Genomic DNA, 21,520 nt, shown 5'->3' with positions numbered 1-21,520 from the left:
CAGTGGTGACGAAACGGGTACAGCAGTGGTGACGAAACGGGTACAGCAGTGGTGACGAAATTAACACACATTATCACAAGAAAGGTTCTTTAGCCCTGAGGAACATATATCTTCAGGGAGGACTAGCCCTTACAACCTTGACATAAACCCTTAATACTTAGGGTTACTCTAGAACAGTACCAACATGGATTAAATAACTTGACTTACCAGTAACGTGATAACACCCTGACACCACACTCACTGCTTACCTACAAGTTATCTTCTGACATACATTGAACACTTTTGCCTTAAGTCCAGGTACATCAACCAAATAGTGAAAACTCCTCTAATAATACAAATATATAACACTGAGAAGTACAATAGGATAATAATAAGTAATAATAATAATGCACAAACTAAATAAATTCCATTTTCTTCTTGTAAGTACAGGTGTAACTAATCCATAACTCCTCCACGTTCACTACACATAGTTAAGGTAAACAAGGTCATATAACACACCTGCACTCTTAATAACTCACCAAACACTTGCTGTAATGTCCAGGAGGAGGAGAAATAAACTGTTTTACGAGAAAATTGACGGAAGTATACAAGATGGTGAAGCGTGTTGTTGTTGTTGTCAAGGAATATCCAATAAGGAAGAACAACTCTCCACTATTAGTCACCACAGGTTGACCCGTAGTGCCGCCTGGTGACTGAATGACTAACTTACCAAAGAAAACTTTTAGTATTTGAGGGTAAACTATTACTGTTTATTGACCCTCATAGAAGACGTGCTCCTCAACATGATACATCACGTAAGGTATAAAATAGTTTACTTGGACTAAATCAACTGTGTAAACCATTACTAAATAAGATATTGATAGGTGGTTTATGAAACTTACATTATAAGTAATGAATGATCATTAAATGGAAATATTTAATGTTTTACATTTTATTATAATAAATATGGCACCTTTTGTACCCCATTATCCACCCCACATAAATATGGGAGAGGTTTCTGTACCCCAATCCACCCCACATAAATATGGGAGAGGTTTCTGTACCCCATAATCCACCCCACATAAATATGGGAGAGGTTTCTGTACCCCATAATCCACCCCACATAAATATGGGAGAGGTTTCTGTACCCCATAATCCACCCCCCATAAATATGGGAGAGGTTTCTGTACCCCATAATCCACCCATCATAAATATGGGAGAGGTTTCTGTACCCCATAATCCACCCCCATAAATATGGGAGAGGTTTCTGTACCCCATAATCCACCCCACATAAATATGGGAGAGGTTTCTGTACCCTATAATCCACCCGACATAAATATGGGAGAGGTTTCTGTACCCCATAATCCACCCCCCATAAATATGGGAGAGGTTTCTGTACCCCATAATCCACCCCACATAAATATGGGAGAGGTTTCTGTACCCCATAATCCACCCCACATAAATATGGGAGAGGTTTCTGTACCCCATAATCCACCCCCCATAAATATGGGAGAGGTTTCTGTACCCCATAATCCACCCCACATAAATATGGGAGAGGTTTCTGTACCCCTTTATCCACCCCTATAAATATGGGAGAGGTTTCTGTACCCCTTAATCCACCCCACATAAATATGGGAAAGGTTTCTGTACCAAATAATCCACCCCCTATAAATATGGGAAAGGTTTCTGTACCCCATAATCCACCCCACATAAATATGGGAGAGGTTTCTGTACCCCATAATCCACCCCACATAAATATGGGAGAGGTTTCTGTACCCCATAATCCACCCCCATAAATATGGGAGAGGTTTCTGTACCCCATAATCCACCCCACATAAATATGGGAGAGGTTTCTGTACTCCATAATCCACCCCCCATAAATATGGGAGAGGTTTCTGTACCCCATAATCCACCCCACATAAATATGTTAGATAAATAAAGAAGACAGACAGATAAATATTACTCTCATACATATAAGTCAATCTTAAAGGAACTATTTTTCCTCCTAATAATTTCATGTGAATAATAAAACAAAATTATAACAAACATTTTATTAACAATATTGATATAAAATTTACATTAACCTTTGAACAATTTATCTTAATTTTATATGTTTTAAATGACAGCATCTTCTCATTCTTCCATTAGTGAGCAGCCAAGTATATATTTGATCATTTAATGTTTTTATTAAAGGTAATATTACATATATTATGTGTAGACCACCACAAGATAATGACCCACAAACCCTGCCTGGCCACAACACTGAACCTGTGTCTTATGGGTTTGTAGTTGACAGCACTAACAAGTAACCCATGAGGCCTATTACAGTTGTCAGTGCATGTCAAGTGTTCACGGGGACCAGTGCTGGAAGACAAAGGATAGCCACCAACTCCTGCTTTCTGTACTTGGTACAATTATTATTTACAAGGTAGATTCACAGGATAGATCCACACAGACAAAGACCATCCACACAGACCTAAACTCAACTGAGTTGTGTGAAGCAGCGAGACACACAGGTCTGGTCTACAGTGAGTCCTCCCGGTTCTCTCTACCTTCATTCCCTCCTCAACTCTCCCACCAAGCATTGTGGCTAATAACATCACAGTTACATTAATTCACAAATTAGTAATGAAACAATTACAACAAGTTACAATAAAAGACAATTAAGTAGACACCTCAAACTACTTCAATTAACATTAACATATAAGTTAATAATTGGAGTAACATCACAAGACCCCAAGTTTGGAACACCTTGTACAAGAAGCCAACTTCACACCCAACCACCATTATGTATTATATACAACAACTCACTATATACAACAAATTACACAGATTAGCATAACATGAATGTATGTTATACATTACCATAAGAACATACATTATATATTACACAGAGCCCTTGGGATGTACCTAGTAGCATCTGACAGTACAGTACATCACAGTTGGTAATGTACAGTACATGTTAGTACATCACAGTTGGTAATGTACAGTACATGTTAGTACATCACAGTTGGTAATGTACAGTACATGTTAGTACATCACAGTTGGTAATGTACAGTACATGTTAGTACATCACAGTTGGTAATGTACAGTACATGTTAGTACATCACAGTTGGTAATGTACAGTACATGTTAGTACATCACAGTTGGTAATGTACAGTACATGTTAGTACATCACAGTTGGTAATGTACAGTACATGTTAGTACATCACAGATGGTAATGTACAGTACATGTTAGTACATCACAGTTGGTAATGTACAGTACATGTTAGTACATCACAGTTGGTAATGTACAGTACATGTTAGTACATCACAGTTGGTAATGTACAGCCTTGATATAATTCTATTGTGCAAACTGTTTCCCACATTCCTCACAGGAGAACTTTTTATCTCTGCTTGACATTGTGAACGTCTACTTACAATAGTTACACTTGGTCTTGAGATGAGACATCACAGTATCTGAAACAAAATATTTTGCCTTAGGTCATGCCAGTCACACTGTCTCCTTGTGCACCAGAAAATGGCTTGGTCTACAGTCTGCTGTATCCACACTGCCCCTAATAGACAATCAGGCCTATGGTACCAACTTTTAACCCTTCAACCTGTGAATAATAAACGAAATTAATGTAGAGTAGAAGAGAATACAGTAGAGTAGAGTAGAGTAGTGTAGATTACTGTAGAGGACTGGTAATTGGCTGCTTCACTAGGACAATCCACCTGCACGCACTCTCTCCTCTGAATAATTGTCTGGTGAAACACAACATACCAGAGGCCCCCCCCATCACCCTCCAGATCAGGCCCCTGTGAGTTCTGGCTGTTCTCCAAGATATAGTTATACCTCAAGGGGAAGATCATGGATGGAGTGGTGATCTAGGACTGCATTGAAGACTCTAGTGAGTATTTGAAGGGTGACTAAAGTTTCTCTGTAATATGAAGCCAGACCGGGAACTCTTGGATCACACTTCATATAGAGGTATAAACTTAAACGAGGCGACCACATTGAGAGTGGACAGATCAATCAATGGTATCTTAGTCAGATTCTTGTTTCAACAGGAGGCCTGACTCTTTCTTCTACCTGTTTGGTGGTATTGCTCGAGTCATCACTATATATTGGATCGTCTCAAACAACCACATCCTCTTGACAGGTACTTAACATTAGTTGAAGAAGAGAAGGTTGTCAAATACAGTCCCAACTACAAGTCATTAATCAGATCAGAGTAACTTCTGTAAAAATATCCATAACTAAATCATAAATTATCAAATTATATATTTTTCATTCAATGTTTGTTAAATAATATAATACTAAAGGGGATTATTAACAGTTAAATTATACAATATGTTTAAGTTTATTAATATAGTACAGCCACTTGGTACAGCTGCATGAATCATGTAACAGAGAGAACTGCAAGATATAGTACATGTTACAGACAGTAGAGTGAATTAGTACATATTGTAAACGCATTATACATAGTCTAATTCTTTCCTTTATAATATACGTGTAATATAATGAAATATATATAAGTTTAGTGTAACCTCGATATAATGGACTTTCATCTCTATATAGTTCATTAGATGGAGGTTTCACATCTAACGGACCCTTGATATAATGGACTTTCATCTCTATATAGTTCATTAGATGGAGGTTTCACATCTAACGGACCCTCGATATAATGGACTTTCATTTCTATATAGTTCGTTAGATGGAGGTTTCACATCTAATGGACCCTTGATATAATGGACTTTCATCTCTATATAGTTCATTAGATGGAGGTTTCACATCTAACGGACCCTTGATATAATGGACTTTCATTTCTATATAGTTCGTTAGATGGAGGTTTCACATCTAATGGACCCTTGATATAATGGACTTTCATCTCTATATAGTTCATTAGATGGAGGTTTCACATCTAACGGACCCTTGATATAATGGACTTTCATCTCTATATAGTTCATTAGATGGAGGTTTCACATCTAACGGACCCTTGATATAATGGACTTTCATCTCTATATAGTTCATTAGATGGAGGTTTCACATCTAACGGACCCTTGATATAATGGACTTTCATCTCTATATAGTTCATTAGATGGAGGTTTCACATCTAACGGACCCTTGATATAATGGACTTTCATCTCTATATAGTTCATTAGATGGAGGTTTCACATCTAACGGACCCTTGATATAATGGACTTTCATCTCTATATAGTTCGTTAGATGGAGGTTTCACATCTAACGGACCCTTGATATAATGGACTTTCATCTCTATATAGTCCATTAAATAGAGGTTTCGCTGCATGGATAAATAATAAACCAAAAATCCTGTACCAATGGACACCTGGGTCAACTAGGAGTGCCCAGCCTATGGAACCTGAGAAGCAGTGGTTCAATCCCGAGGTGCCCCTGGTCCACCCAGCTGTGAACGGGCACCCGAGACATTATCCTCAGGGAAACATAGGTCATTGAGTAGAGTTTCTGTCAGTGTTCTATAATATAATGTATGTATAGATTATACTGAACAAGCCTTATAAAATATATGTCAATTGGTCTCCTTGTAAATTAATGGGAAATACATGAAGTTTTTTAACATTTCTCAAATATAAAATTATTTATCGATCAAAAAAATCATATAATCAAATTGAATTCAAGCCAAAAATGTATATAAGAAATTGAATTCAACCCCCAAAAATAATATAAAAAATGAATTCAATCCAAGAATCATAATACTGTAGAAATTAATTCACCGCAAAAATTTATATAAGAAATTGAATTCAACCCAAAAATTTATATAAAAAACGAATTCAACCCAAAAATTTATATAAAAAACGAATTCAACCCAAAAATGTATATGACTAAAGAAAAGAAGAGAAATCCAATATAAATATGAAATAAAATTGACAAAATAACTATACTAATCCATTTGAAAATACTCTATACACATTAGAGACTTAACAGAGCAATGAGCTAAGGGGGACTTAACCCAATACAAATCTATATAAATTGGCTCATGGCAATTTTAAACCCCCATACACATCTATATAAACAACTAGAACGGCCGTAACTATAAACACTACACACGAACATTGTCCCTCTCTGAAAGCTATTAAAATTACATCACCAATACACCTTCAATATACAAATTATTTAGTTCTATACAAATTGGTATTTATTGATAGCACAAGCTGAAGGAGTTTGTTACCTAGGCCTATAGAAATAATAACACAGGAAAATGACTGTGTAGGCCTATATAAATCATAATGTCTAATTGTAGTCTAAATAAGAGTGAAATATTACTCCCTAGGCCTATAGAAACAATACTAATGACTACTTGTTTAATAACTGAAATGTTACTCTTTAGGCCTACAGACATAATATCCACTTGCCATTTAATAACAGACAAAAATATTACTCCTTAGGCCTAGAAAAATATCAACTTGTCGCTTAATAAGACAAAAAAACAATTACTCCTTAGGCCTAAAAACAAAAATCTCTACCTGTCACTTAACAAATATATCCCCCCCGCAGGTAAGGTTGAAAGGCCTACTATTTGACTTTACTCTAGCTGAAGCCAAAGGGGGTGAAGCCAAAGGGGGTGAAGACAAAGGGGGTGAAGCCAAAGGGGGTGAAGACAAAATGCCCCATCTACCACATTTCCTTCTCTTCAGGGTAGTTGTGTTTACGTTGTGGCAAATACCCTAGCATATTTGATCTGTTGGATAGGTTAGGTTTGGGTTTGGTTGGGTTAGGTTAGGTTGGTGTTGTGGTACATTAAGTTAGGTTTAAAGTAGATTTACATAAGGGTGTCTAATCTTCAGGCGAAATATGCTTATGACACACCCTGTACAGAAAGTGACCATTGGGCTATCTGATAGTTAGAGCACAGATGATGGTTGAAGAGAAGAAGGAATTAAATATCTGAAAGCCATATCGAGAGAGAGAGAGATACAGAGAGAGAGAGAGACAGTCGTAAAGATATAATGAGAGAGAGAGAAATAGAGAGTTGAGAAAATATATAAAAAAATCTTGAGAGAGAGACAGAGAGAGAGACACTCCAAAGGTCTATAGCAGAGGCTGTTGGACCTTACGACAAACAGGGTATACATTCGGAGGGACATTAGCAGGATCCGGTGGGCCACTGGGGTGAGCCGATGGGCCATACTGACTTGGTGGGAAATGGCCATACCCGGGGACGATATTACCCGCCGATCCGTCGTGGCTGAAATATAAAGAACAACATAAGAACGGAGGAAATGGTTAGGTTAAGTTAGGTTAGCATTGGGTTAGGTTAGGTTAAGAACATGGTAACTATTGGCCCATACTAGACAGTTCCGTTTACACCCAACCGTTATCACTCATATAGCCATCCAAATGTTTGAAGCTCTCCAGGGTGAAATATATCAATAATCTCTTGTACCTGAAATATATCATGTACAGTAGGGTCGGGATATATCACCAGATAGGGTCCAACGATGTTCACTATATACAGCTCCTCCCCGACTTATGACGGGGTTAGGGACCCAAATCCAGGTCCTAAGTCAAAAATGCTTAAATAATACATAGAAAATCTAAAATGGTTGTCTCTTTTTCTTCTCAGCACCACAAACTCTCACTTTTAAGCTTGCCAACCATTTTAAAGTGAATTACAAATGAATATTTTGTCAGTACACAGAGCAATTACTGACGTCGAGACTCGAAAATATGTAATTTGACAAAATTTTGGTAAGACTGAGGCGGTCGTTTGTCCGGGTGGTCGTAAGTCAGGGAGGAGCCGTATAGGAAAATCTCTATAATTTTGGTAGTTGCGATATATCCCGACCTTACTGTACTGTATTATATCCCCACCTGGATGATATACACAAATAAATCAAGATAGGTGTATGACCCACGTGTGTTGGTGTCACCGAGGGAAATAAACTGCAAAACTCCAGAGCGTTTTTGAATAATTCGCGTCTTCGGAGGTCAGATGGGGTCAGGTCAAGTTATTAGATGTATAGGGATGAGGAATGAGGTCATGGCCTGGTGAATATAAACTTAATCTAATCCTACCCTAGCCTACCCTAACAAAAATCCTACCCTAACCTAACATAACTCTACCCTAACCTACCAAAAACACAACAACCTAACCTAACCTTACCTATTTGGTGGCATCTGTGGGTACTCGCCGGGTTGGGGTATCGTTTGACCCATAGGCACTTGAGGTCCGGGCATAGCCGGGATATGTAGAGGCTGGCCCAGGTTAGGGGGCATGCCTGGTGCTGCTCCGGGCATAGTCGATGGTAGCATATTTGGGTAGGGCATTGGTGGCCCCGCGACACCTGCTTGAGATGGGTGTGGCATATAGGGCATGAACTGGCCAGGAGCACCATATGCCTGCAAAATGTTACTTTATTATTACATGGGGTATTGTACACCTGTCAAATTTCAATTAATTATTACCTGGTTATGGTTAGAACTATATCACTTAACATTAACTAACAATTAATTAACTTGACACCTGGTGAAATTAAGCCTCGTCAATAGAACAGGAAAGTCTGGAATTATAAACAAACTTGAAAGTAAACATTGGGCCATCTTCCACAGTTGTGTTATAGGTTGAATGTTTCTCATCAGATCTTTGTCAGGTTCCCTGTTACCTATGGCATGGTGGCTTAAGTCCTTCTGCCAAAGTTGTGTGTTCGTGCTAGACGTGTGGACTGTGTGTGTGATACTTGAACAAGATAATGAACGACATATGTGTGGTACAACTAAGGTCAACATTGTTATTGCTGACCCTGAACACAAACGGCCAAAAAACTTTAGTCAAACACCGTCATCTGGACTATTCAATACACCACTCTTCAAATTCCTTGCAGATGAATGGGAAAAGGACACATACAAAGAAATGTTAGATGGTCATTATATCTATCTAGCACTAGAAGAAGTGTTATAAATTTGAATTAAAAAGAGAATCAGTGTTTGTGAACTTGGCCGTCAGTATGAGGAAGCAGACACACGATTTGTGAACCATATCAAGGAAATGATGTTAGAGCAAATGACACAGATATATTAGTGATCCTTCTTTACAGAGGTGCCACCACAGTTTAGATGACAGCAACAACTCTCGTAGATATGTAGGCCCTAGAGAGACCATCTGCTCTGCCTTACCAGCAATATATACTTTGACAGGATGAGACTACACATCATCATTCACGCAAACACGACATGGAGAAGTCTAAGGTGATCTTGTCATTCGAATCATTTGTGTGTACTCTCTATGGGGAAGGAGAGATAACAGTGTGAATGATGGAAGATTTGGTCTGTTTAGGCAAAATAATGCACCTATCATTCATCGGCATCCAATTGAAATCATTAATGATAGTAATCCGAGCGTCTTCCTCCATGTAGAACAGTTTAGGGTAAAAAGATTAAGCGTACAAACTATGTAGCACGAGTATGGAAGAAGACAGACCACTCAGTACAGTGACAAGCAGAAGACTGAGGTTGGGAACTCAAACACGACAGTACACAATAAAATGGTTTGAAGGTGATCAGATTCAACAGGAAATATGAGTATCAATGGATGACACAACCATGTTATCTACGGATGTTAGTGAAGAGGAACTAAGATAATTCATCAAGTCAGTCAAATTATGATTCTGACGCATACTCACAAATGCCGTGGACATTCTATTTAAATAACAATAGAATCGCCTTAGTTGTTTATTTAGTTCTGGGGTACGAGGTAAGATAAATAGGAACTATATGATTGTTTAATAAGAAGGTAGAGATTGATTATCATCGGTATAAGAATCATTAGTGTATCTTACTCATGATACACTGTAATGCCTCTAAACTGATGGTACACATGATATAAGGAGGTTTTGTCATAGGTATACAGTATAATTCAAAGATCATTAACAAATACAAAGTTTGTCTACAGTTTATCTTGTAGTTAACTGTGATTTTGTATGAATTAAAAAAACTCATATACAGCTCCTCCCCGACTTATGACGGGGTTAGGGACCCAAATCCAGGTCGTAAGTCGAAAATGCTTAAATAATACATAGAAAATCTAAAATAGGTGTCTCTTTTTCTTCTCATCACCACAAAACTCTCACTTTTAAGCTTACCAGCCATTTTAAAGTGAATTACAAAAGAATATTTTCTGTGTACCGACGCCGGGACTCGAAAATGCGTAATTTGACAAAATTTTGGTACGACTGAGGCGGGTCGTAAGTGCGGGTGGTCGTAAGTTGGGGAGGAGCTGTATAATGGGGATATTATGCATTTTTTTTTACTAGTTTTAATAGGTAATATCTGCATTTCTAAGCTAATAATAATGTATATATATATGTTACTAGTAAAACTCCAACACAAATACACAAAATAATAAAACCAAATTGCAATTATGGTGATGCTATTGCCCTGTGTGTGTAAAAAGTCGCCACAGGTTAGGTTAGGCCGAGTCAGGTCATAAAACACAATCAGTACTACACCTGTGGGGGGAGACCAGGTCCTGCTGATGGAGGGAAGCCAGGTACAGGTGCAGACTGGGGACCTGGGGGCTTTATGAGGTGGTAGTGACCCGGCAGACCAGGAGATAGATCTCGCATCAACTAAAAAAAGAAATGTTTCTATATTATTGTCCATAGATTTGGTTAGGTTAGGGTGGGTTAGGTTAAGGTAGGTTAGGGGTCTGGTTGGATTAGGTTAGGGTTGGTTAGATTGGGTTTAGGTCAAGTTAGATTAGGTTTAGGTCAAGTTAGGTTAGATTAGATTAGGTTTAGGTTAAGTTAGATTAGGTTTAGGTCAAGATAGATTAGGTCAAGTTAGGTTAAGTTAGACTAGATTTAGGTCAAGTTAGGTTAGGTTTAGGTCAAGATAGATTAGGTCAAGTTAGGTTAGGTTTAGGTCAAGATAGATTAGGTCAAGTTAGGTTAAGTTAGACTAGGTTTAGGTCAAGTTAGGTTAGGTTAAATACCCCCATAACTCACCTGGTGGTAAAGGCCGAGAGCATCAACAAGGTCGGTGCTGAGGCGAGCCAACTGGGCGTGTTTCCTGTCGATCTGTTCGAGCTCCGAGTCAGTCGTTGGGGCCATGGCGTTGACTTGCTCTGGGGGTCAACGAGAACGATATAATTAATTAACTCTTCGTGTTTTTATACTTGTTAGGTTCGTGTTGTGTTTGGGTGTCGTGTATGGTTTTTGTAATTGTTGTGTGTGTGTGTGTGTGTGTGTTGCGTTTACTGTTACTTTGTATAGTGTGTGTGTGTGTGTGTGTGTGTTGCTTATGTACTATAGTGTGTGTGTGTGTGTGTGTGTGGTTTCTGTACTTATAGTGTGTGTGTGTGTGTGTGTGTGTGCTTACTGTTACTTGTATAGTGTGTGTGTGTGTGTGTGTTTACTTACAAGTGTGTGTGTGTGTGTGTGTTGTGTGTTTACTGTTACTTTGTATAGTGTGTGTGTGTGTGTGTGTGTGTTTACTGACTAGGTGTGTGTGTGTGTGTTGTGTTACTTTTATAGTGTGTGTGTGTGTTCTTACTCTTAAGTGTGTGTGTGTGTGTGTGTTTTTATGTTACTATAGTGTGTGTGTGTGTTGTTTTACTGTTACTATAGTTGTTGTGTGTTTACTGTTACTTGTATGTGTGTGTGTGTGTGTGTGTCTTACTGTTACTAAGTGTGTGTGTGTGTGTGTGTGTGTGTGTGTTGAGGTTTATATTATACAGTAATTCACTATAACAGAAATGGAAATAATAAAAAATCAGATAAACCTAAACCAAAAATTAACTAACATTAATATTTAAACAAAACTTGAATACATTTTAGAAGATAAAAACAGTTAAATTTCCCAAGTCGCCCCAAAATAAACCAAAGCTCGTCTGGTCGTCTAGTAAACGATACAACGACCCACGCTACGTCGCGTACCCCGGTACTGACCTTCAAGCAAAGCCAATATGGTGGTCGGGTCGTTCGCCGGTAGGATCGGGTTGCAGGACGTGGAGGAGTGTATCGATTATCTCTTCGTCGATCTCTCCGGTGACCTGTGGGGTGTCTTTGCCTCCTCCCTCCCCGCCTCCTCTACCTCCGTCACCTGCACGTTCTCAGAAAACGACACCCTCTTGCCGCCCTCCATACCTGCTGGGTGAGACGGAGATTAGGGGTAGCTGCAAAGTGGGTGTCTGGATTTACAAGATATCCGCACGTTGTCGGTACCAACGGGATATGTTTACACGCATGCCACGTTACAAACCAAAGCATCTGACCGGACCTGACCTGACGTGCCCGAGATTTACACAAAAAATGATTTACGAATATTTCTCCGATCTGGACATTGACGTAACCCTAAGACACTACTGTAATTTAACCCCCGACTAAATACTGTACTGTTCCTCACCACTACAAAAAGACTGTATTTTGTATTTCTTAATATAACCCAAAAAAAAGATAGCAATAGACCTCCTTGGTTATTTCACCCTCTTATGCTACCTGGACAGAAGGGTTAAGTTAGGTTAGCATTAGGGTGGGATAGGCTGAAGTGGTGATTATCAGAAGTACACACGCACACACACACAGTCGTATAAGGTAGCCACATCGCACACAGTCGTATAAGGTAGCCACACACACACGCCAGGTACCACACACACAGTCGTATAAGGTAGCCACACACGCCGACACAGTCGTATAAGGTAGCCACACACGCAGCACAGTCGTATAAGGTAGCCACACACGCGCACACAGTCGTATAAGGTAGCCACACCGCCGCGCCACAGTCGTATAAGGTAGCCACACACACACACACTCACAAGAGGGCTCAGGATCGGGTGCCAAGTCTAAGGTGACGAAATTTGCGGGGAAGAGACCCTCTCCTCTGTGATTGGTCCCCTTCCACCAATTGGGATCGCTGCTGTCCTGTACCACGACTGTAAATATAGAACCAGGATTTAGTTTTTAGGTTTGGTTAGGTTTGGGCAGGTTGGGTTGGGTTGGGTTAGGTTAGGTCAGGGTAGGTTAGGTTAGGTCAGGGTAGGTTAGGTTTGGTTCGGCCAGGTTAGGTTTGGTTAGGTTTGGGCAGGTTGGGTTGGGTTGGGTTAGGTCAGGGTAGGGTAGGTTAGGTTTGGTTAGGCCAGGTTAGGTTAGAGTACAGTACTGTGATTAAGTTAGAGTACAAGCAATACCAAAAAAATATACTTAAGAGTACAATATGATAAAATGTTCTTAAGAGTACAAGTACACTACCTAAATTGTATTCGAATTAGAGGACAAAAGTTACTCATTATTTACACACGCTTCAAAAAGCATCTTTACGATTCTGTGTTAGACAATATGACAATAAACGAAAGCTTTGACAACACTATCGAGACAACAGGAGTCGTGAGGCTCACTCTGGAATTCACCGATCACCTCAAGTAAAGATAGATTTATGGAGCGAGTGTACATTTTATACAGTGAGACCTCGATATATTGAATTCTTCCTCCATATGGTTCGTTAGATGGAGGTTTCACATCTAACTGACCCTTGATATAATAGACTTTCATCTCTATATAGTTCATTAGATGGAGGTTTAACATCTAACAGACACCGATATAATGGACTTTCATCTCTATATAGTTCATTAGATGGGGGTTTAACATCTAATGAACCCTTGATATTTAAAAACTGTATGAATGAAGAGAGAAAATGAAAGAATACCCAGTGAATGAAGACTCAAGAATGAATGAATGGATAAGTGAAGAAAGAATGAATGAAAGAGAATGAATAATTGCATATTTACATATTCAGGTCAATTTCAAGTACAGTATAATAGCCCTGTAGGAGAAGCCAAAATTCCCATAGAAATCATAACAGCATCAAGCGGTGAAATGTCATAAATCACATATATTAAAAAAAACCTTATTAATTACCTATGGAGGAATATTTTTTACAAGGCCACGTTTTCTATTTTCAGTCAAGTGAATTAGGGGAGACTATAAGAAAACTCAATTAATGGTGTGTGTTAAGTCAAGTTTATAACCATTGTTGTTTCTTTGTTAGTGAAATACTTAATAAAATACCGAGGAATTATCTTTGTTTTTTATCAGGATTTGTGGTGTGTGTGTAAGGGGTGTGTGTGTGAGGGGGTGTGTGTGAAGGGGTGGTGTGTGAGGGGTGTGTGTGTGTGAGGGGTGTGTGTGTGAGGGTGTGTGTGTGTGAGGGTGTGTGTGTGAGGGGTGTGTGTGTGGAGGGGTGTGTGTGTGAAGGGGTGTGTGTGTGAAGGGGTGTGTGTGAAGGTGTGTGAAGGGGTGTGTGTGTGAGGGTGTGTGTGTGAAGGGGTGTGTGTGAAGGGGTGTGTGTGTGAGGGGTGTGTGTGAAGGGGTGTGTGTGTGTGAAGGGGGCATGAAGTGAATAATATTGTCAACACTATGAGTTAACAGACTGAAGGGCAATCATCAGATGAGTAGAGACAGCATAGTTAACTTTCAGACAAGGCCCAAACCTCACCAGTGGGTAAAGTTACATGCTATTTCCAATGATCAAATGAACAACATGAAACTGTAAGCCAACGATGGATCATATCAAAAGAGACTAACACTCTGGGAGGATCATTTGGTAGCTGTGGATAACTTAATCACTCAGCTGCAACAGGACACATCAGTTATGTTGAAAGTGTTCCTCTCTCTAAATGATGCAGAAGCTGTATAAGTAATTTTGAGGATGGTTATTATACAGTAGGAAGGAGTGAGAGGCTTTGGGCTGGATATTGGACTGATCTCTTGACCTAATAAGTTATGATTAAGTCTTTGAAAAGCCTCGGGAGCCTCACCAGAGATAGAGGAACGACGGAAAGTATTCGGCAAGAGTGGGTGCACACTATACACACTCCTGCAGCAGTTCACAATGTACTGATGGGCAGACAACGCACTACAAGCTGTCACCAGAAGGAGTTTGGGATAGGTAGACAGGAACAGTATATGAAAGACATGAAAAAAAATATCCTAGACTGGTCTCTGATGCACAATCCATTAAATAAATTGTACATCTGGAACCAATGGAGTCCTGAATTTGGATCTCTAGCTACTGGTTTGACGGCTACTGATAGCGACGGTATCAACTGCGATGAAACCGAGAGGGTGAGCCTTGGGGTACAACGTGGTATGGATAATCAACCTGGGAGTGATGCAACAAAAAACAGAAGTCAGATAGTGTGTACAGACAATCAACCTGGAATTAAAGTACACAAGCGGGAGATTCAAACGGACCCATCAGTTTAATTCGTGCGATGTCTTGCCTCAGCACCAAGAGAGAATAATGATATGGCTTTCTACTTTACATATGAGACAACAGCCATTCCTATATCTCTCTCTTCAAGGAACAATTTATCAGAAAGATCGACAAATCTGTACTGAGAAGAACAATTCAAATGGACTTGATAAAACTCATCCCTTAGGTTCAACAGTTGCAACAGGGGACACAGGTTCAACAGTTGCAACAGGGGAAACTTATATTGATGGCGCCTAAAACAACCACAGAGCCATGAAAGCTTCTCATTTGACCTAAAACAAACACAGCCATCAACGGTTCTAATTCTAAACCCTTGTTAAAAATAATTTCCCCCAAAAGTGAATTAATGGTGGTTTTAAGTATGTGATTCAGGACATATCTCTACACACAGTGATGACAAAATAATTTCTACGACGATTTCTTTTCCGGGTTCGGCCGTTCTCTTAAATCAGTCCGAGATCAACTTAAAAAAAAATCAAATAAGTAAAAAAACCAAGAAATAAGTAAATAATCAATAGAAATACGGATCTATCAATCAAATAACCTAACCTATTTCTCCGGCCTTAAAAGTCAGCTCGTTATCCTCGACCGCCTCAAAGTCGTGACGCCGGCCTTCTGAGTCTCCTTTGCGGCCGAGGGATCCACATCGCCGGAGAGGGCAGCCGAGGCCGAGGAATAGAGGCCGGTGGAGGCTGGCCGGGACGAGGACTGGGAGCCGGGGGGGGTCTTGGTGGTCCCGTTGTCCTGGAGTGACAGCTGTATGGCCCTGCTATATCGTCCTCTTGTTTACTCTCAACTACATTGGGGTCAGTACTGTATTTTGGTGGAGTTTTCTTCGGCTGAAATACAGTAGAGAAATGGAGTTAGCTGTAATACAGTAAGGAAATACAGTTTGGGGCCGAAACATAGTAAACACACTCATTCAAAATCATTCTGGTCATTGCTGAATTTTGGTGTTTAATCAAATGAAATAAACTAGGGAGCTAACCTAATCCAACACAACATTGAGTAACCAAACATAGCCAAACCTAACCTAATTTAACATAGCCAAACCAAACCTAACCAAATTTAACATAACCAAACCTAATTTAACATAACCAAATCTAACCTAACATAGCCAAATCTAACCTAACATAGCCAAACCTAACCTAACATAGCCAAATCTAACCTAACATAGCCAAATCTAACCTAACATAGCCAAACCTAATCTAATCTAACATAGCCAAACCTAACCTAACCCTCCCACATAGCATTAGGATGTTTAAATAAGTTAAATAAACTGTGGTGCCAAATCATCAGGTGAACCGAACAAGCTATCAGTCAACCCCTAAGGAAACTCTACCCTCGACGGACCTACTCGTAAACAAACGCACACCGAGATATTTTACCGATTCCGAGTGGACGTTGAAGTCATAACCCTCCTGCTTAAGCTTGGCGTAGAGCGCTGGAATGAGACTAAGCTGTGGGTCGCCCTTGAAGTCACCCTCGGCCCATTTCTTTAAGCTTTGCCGCAGTCTTTCTGAAACCTGAGAGAACTGGTGATGATTGTGAGGAGGAAATGATGAAGATTGTATGGTAAATTGTTTCACATTTGAGGGAGCTTACAATGACCATTATACACAGAGCCTTAGTTTAGGAGACTTACAATCACCATTACACACAGAGCCTTAATTTACCAGGTACTGTCAGGTAAAATTGCCAGTTTGAAAGCCAGGGTGAGGTCGATGCATCTTAGGCCGACTGTGCAGTGGGTGAGTTTTCTGAAAATATTAATGTATGTCACACATTCCTACCTGGGCATTTTCCTCCATTTTCTATTTCGATACTTAGTGGATTACAACCTGGAGTTCCTCATATAGAAAAGTTTTTAAACCGGAGGTTTTATATCGGAAGGTGTAAATGGGAGGTTTTATCGGGAAGGTGCAAATCGGGAGGTTTTATATCGGGAAGTTGTAAATCGCCTGAAGTCTATAGGAAGAGTGAAATTCGAATAGCAATGAATCGAGTGTATCGTTACTCATGTTTACGCTGGCTGAGGTGACTAATGGACGATGAGACACGCCCATTATGTATCACCAGTGGGTACAAAGTGACACTGGTAGTTATGTAGCCTTAAGTCATGTGTCCCAGGGGGTAATCAGAATGTGTATGAGGGGTAATCAGGGTGTGTATGGGTGGGTAATATCAGGGTGTATTTGTGACCCCTGACCCCAGTTGACCCCATACTAACCTTGTGATGTGTACGAGGGCTGGTCATGTGCTTGCGTAACTCTTGCTCAAAGTCTCTGCTTGCGACCTCTAGCAGGAACTTGCGGCCACAGTTGCTGATACAGGCATCGAGGAGCTGCAAACAGTAAACAAAGCCTGTGATGTTGGTCTGATATAGCGGAACCTCGATTTAATGAACTGTATGGAGAGGAAATTCCATTATATCGAGGGTCCGTTAGATATAAAACCTCTATTTAATGAACTATACGAAGAGATAAGACTCCATTATAAGGAAGTCTCACTCTAACACCAACCTCGCTAGAAGGAACATCAACACTTACCGTTATCGCCTGAAGGACAATTCTGGGGTTGGTCGAGGCTAGTCTAGAGGGGCCTTAAGGCAATCTTTGGGGCCCACAGTACTTTCTTTGACCTTATCGCATATGTCCATTATCTGACTCCAGTCATCGGAGTGTTGTTTCTCGCTAGTTGCACGATCTGGAAAATACACCGAGGTTTAGCGAGTTTGATGCGGTCACCGGGCCAAGCTCACAATAATAAATGACGGTATTGTTTAATTTGCCTTGGGGTCACCAGTCGAAGGGTCTGGAAAATACACCGAGAGTTAGCGGTTTGATGTGGTGGGGTGTTTACCTTGGGGCAGCACGGGCTACAGAATTTCTATACAGGAGGAGCTTAGGGGTAGCAATTTTGGTTGGAAGAGGGGGCTAGGGGACTTGTTTCCAAGGTGAGTTTGTAGAGGAACACTTTCTACTTACAATGTGTATTACATATTAATAAAAATAGCAAGTTTCTAAAGATGCATTTATTCACACTTTATATAAGATTGACAAACCATGCAATAGTATAGTAGTTAAAACAACTATCTGTGCAGGTGGGGGTCGGTATGCTCCCAAAGTTGACGTGTGACTAGTGACAGCCTTCACATACAGGTTGTACCTCTCTAGTCCGGCAACCTCGGGACCTGACCGGTGCCGGACCAAAGAAATTTCCGGACCATGGAAATTCACCATTTTCCTGGATAGATAGTGACTTGTGCTTACGCTTGGAAGCACTAGCACCACTTTCACTGCTTCACGGTCACTTTGAAGACATATTGAAGGGTTAAATGTTGTACAGTAGGTTCTCAAATTTTGCAAGTTTTTAATTCAACGTTTTTTATTTGGACACAAAAAAACCACTCATAATTTAAAATTTCGTGAGCTTAAATTTAAATGGTTGAGCTGACCGCCAGCGTTGAAGGCGTGCACAATTGTGTAAACAGCGTCATTTCTCTATGTACAAATGATTCATTATTGTTTATTATTAAATGTCTTTTTGATTGAATTAATGTTTATGTGTGCAAAATGAACGATACAATTCATTAATAATACGTAGAATATTAAAACACACGAGACGTCGTTGTTTTCGTTAATGTTTACAAAACCAGTGACTGATTGGTTCTACATATAAAACTGAAGAAAATAAGACCCTGGTTGTAGCTGTAGTAAAATTAATATGGTTGTTTGAAGTAATGTTATTTTGTGTTAATAAATGGAACAATGGAAGTAGCAAGTCGACATGTGTAAACATATCGTCATTACTCTACATAAGAATATAAAAGCAACACTTATTTACTGTTCATATATATTTTAATTAATGTTTCTGAATTTAAAACAAAAATTCTACCCACCAGTGGTGGTAAAGTTGAAAACATAAGGACAGCCAATGTTGTTGTGTGTGTTTTTACTTGGATGACAAAGTTGCCAAGTCATCAGGTTCAACTCTAGCTGAAGCTGTACAACATAAGAACTTTTCTGTGTTGTTTTTAGTTTTGATTTAACTTTGTGTTATTTTCGTTGGTTTATTAGGATGTTGCTTTATTGCAGGTAGTAATTCGCCCAAAAAGTAGGGTAAATAAGGCAAAATTTAGCCAAACATCGAAAGTACGAGACTCAAATTAATTTTCTCCATGGGCAAACTAAAGTCGTTCCAGGCCACGGGAGTTACCGGACCACAGAATGCCGGACTAGAGAGGTACAACCTATACCAATATTTATCATCCCTGGTCTAATACTGTTTCCCACAAAGTATACACAGATAGTTGTTTTACTTACTGTACCTAATAAAGAATAAAAACAATATATACAAAATGAAATTAGATCAATATGCAAGTCATCAAAATAATGAAGAAGAAGAAATTAGAAATAATTTATATGCAGCAAGAACTTAATATATTTACTCTCAGATGAAAGACTCAGGACAACTAAAAACAGAAGTTATAGCAGCGTGATTCTTCGGTGTCTTCAACATTCAGATTCTTGGCTCTTTGTGAATTTATAGATACAACACATAACTTGTTCTGCCACCACTACTGCTGTTCCTCAAGTTTCTGTCAGTCGTAGGCAGGTAAAACTGTGTTCACATGCTGCAGACTTAACTGGCAAAGTCACGCTGATGCACACTAGTTTATATAGATACAAACATACAAGGAATAATGTCTACCTGAACAGTAACACACATATAGAAAATAGAATCAGAATGCCACACTAAACAGCTTGTATTAGTGTAGACGTTATCAGGGAAATATTCTAATACCATATAAACTATAAACGATTGAGTATTGAATTCAAACACAAATTCAGTACCTTATTTTGTCTATAGTCTTATATATTGACCCAAGAGCTAATAGCATTCATAAATAAATTAATCCTGTAGTGAATCCATCTATAATAATTGGTTTTTGTTTAAATGGCTATATAAAGATGTGTATGGTCTCTAAACTGATTCAGTTAAGTAAGTAATTATAAATACTCCGCAGAAATCCTACCGCGACAGTCGTGGATTATAATTATGTAGAAATTAATATGGAAACTTTAAATGCGATATAGAGCTGCCCAGACGTTGAATAATTTACTAGATGATAAATTTTGCTCTATAACGTCGTACCTAAACGGTCTTATGGCGTGTGTTTGCTGTTAGTGGTGGGAGACTTCTGTTCTGTGGTGGAATCGTTAGGTTTTGATAATTATTTTATTTGGGGGAGGAAGGTTATTCTGAAAAACTTTATTATTTAGGGGGCCTGGGGTGGCTTTTTGGGGACTGATGGAGATTATGGGAAACTGCAGCCCCTCCCCCGGTGTCGTCACTGCCTTGGGGTTACCAGTCGCACGTACACAAAAATATGATATTATTTTGTTTTTTAGTGTCAATTGCCAGTCGTTCGTTCTGGAAAATATAGCAATTATCACCCCTGAATATAACGCACAACCTAATCTAATTTCACCTAACCAAAACACACTCTAACCTAACCTAACCTAACCTTAACCCAACCTAATTTAGATTTACAGAAACAACAATAATAAGGAAAATTTTGGCAACTCAGTCGTATATTAATAAATAACCAACAATAATTAAAATATAGGTTAGTTTAGGTTAGGTTAGTTTACGTTAGGTAATTAAAAATATGAAAATACAATAAATCATAATAAAAATTAATTAAATCCCAATTCAGTTATAAAAAATTCCATTATGGCATAAAAACGAATCATTATCATAAATTATCGTTATAAATAATCATAAATGACTAATAATCATTGATAATCATAGAATAATTACTTAAAACAGACCATCACATGATAATGACACACACACGTAAATAACACCACATATATGATAATTCCCAATAATTACCCACAATAACTAGTCTTCCACTATAAATAATCACATAATATAACCAAAAAACAATAACCTAACCTAACCAAACCAAATGTCTTGTAATTACCTGTCACAACACCCAAGACATTTCCCTCACCTCACATAATTACCCGCTTCTCCACAGCTTATATCATATGTCTATAACGTCATACTGGTTATATATAATCCCTAACTTACCCACAACCTGGTCGAATGGCGTAGCGGCGGAGAATATCCCCATTTTTGAGGAAATTCACTAAAATGTCAGATATTTGTTCAGCTTCTCCCGTGGTCAAGTGACTAAGGTGCATGGCTGAGTCCGATTCCCTTCATGTGGATTAGTATAATATTTTCTTTTATATATAATTATTCGTAAACTTTTATTAACTTTTTAACAGCATAATT

General features: G+C 39.0%; 1 protein-coding gene across 1 annotated transcript; it reads right to left on the bottom strand.

Moving 5' to 3' along the window:
- Positions 1 to 5,187: 5,187 nt before the first annotated feature.
- LOC121855213 (signal transducing adapter molecule 2-like) lies at positions 5,188 to 21,437 on the bottom strand. Its single transcript, XM_042350077.1, is given in 16 exon segments — positions 5,188 to 6,669; positions 7,037 to 7,190; positions 8,109 to 8,344; positions 10,450 to 10,569; positions 10,948 to 11,066; positions 11,903 to 11,998; positions 12,001 to 12,090; positions 12,756 to 12,872; positions 15,761 to 15,820; positions 15,823 to 15,984; positions 15,987 to 16,050; positions 16,600 to 16,746; positions 17,442 to 17,555; positions 17,761 to 17,810; positions 17,813 to 17,917; positions 21,314 to 21,437. Coding segments are annotated over 16 exon segments (1,875 nt in total). The 5' UTR covers positions 21,357 to 21,437; the 3' UTR covers positions 5,188 to 6,471.
- Between the last annotated feature and the right edge of the window lie 83 nt (positions 21,438 to 21,520).

This window comes from Homarus americanus, unplaced genomic scaffold (genome assembly GCF_018991925.1).
Source record: "Homarus americanus isolate GMGI-L3 unplaced genomic scaffold, GMGI_Hamer_2.0 scaffold3993, whole genome shotgun sequence".
Lineage (NCBI taxonomy): Eukaryota > Metazoa > Arthropoda > Malacostraca > Decapoda > Nephropidae > Homarus > Homarus americanus.
This window is presented reverse-complemented; position numbering and strand designations above follow the sequence as displayed.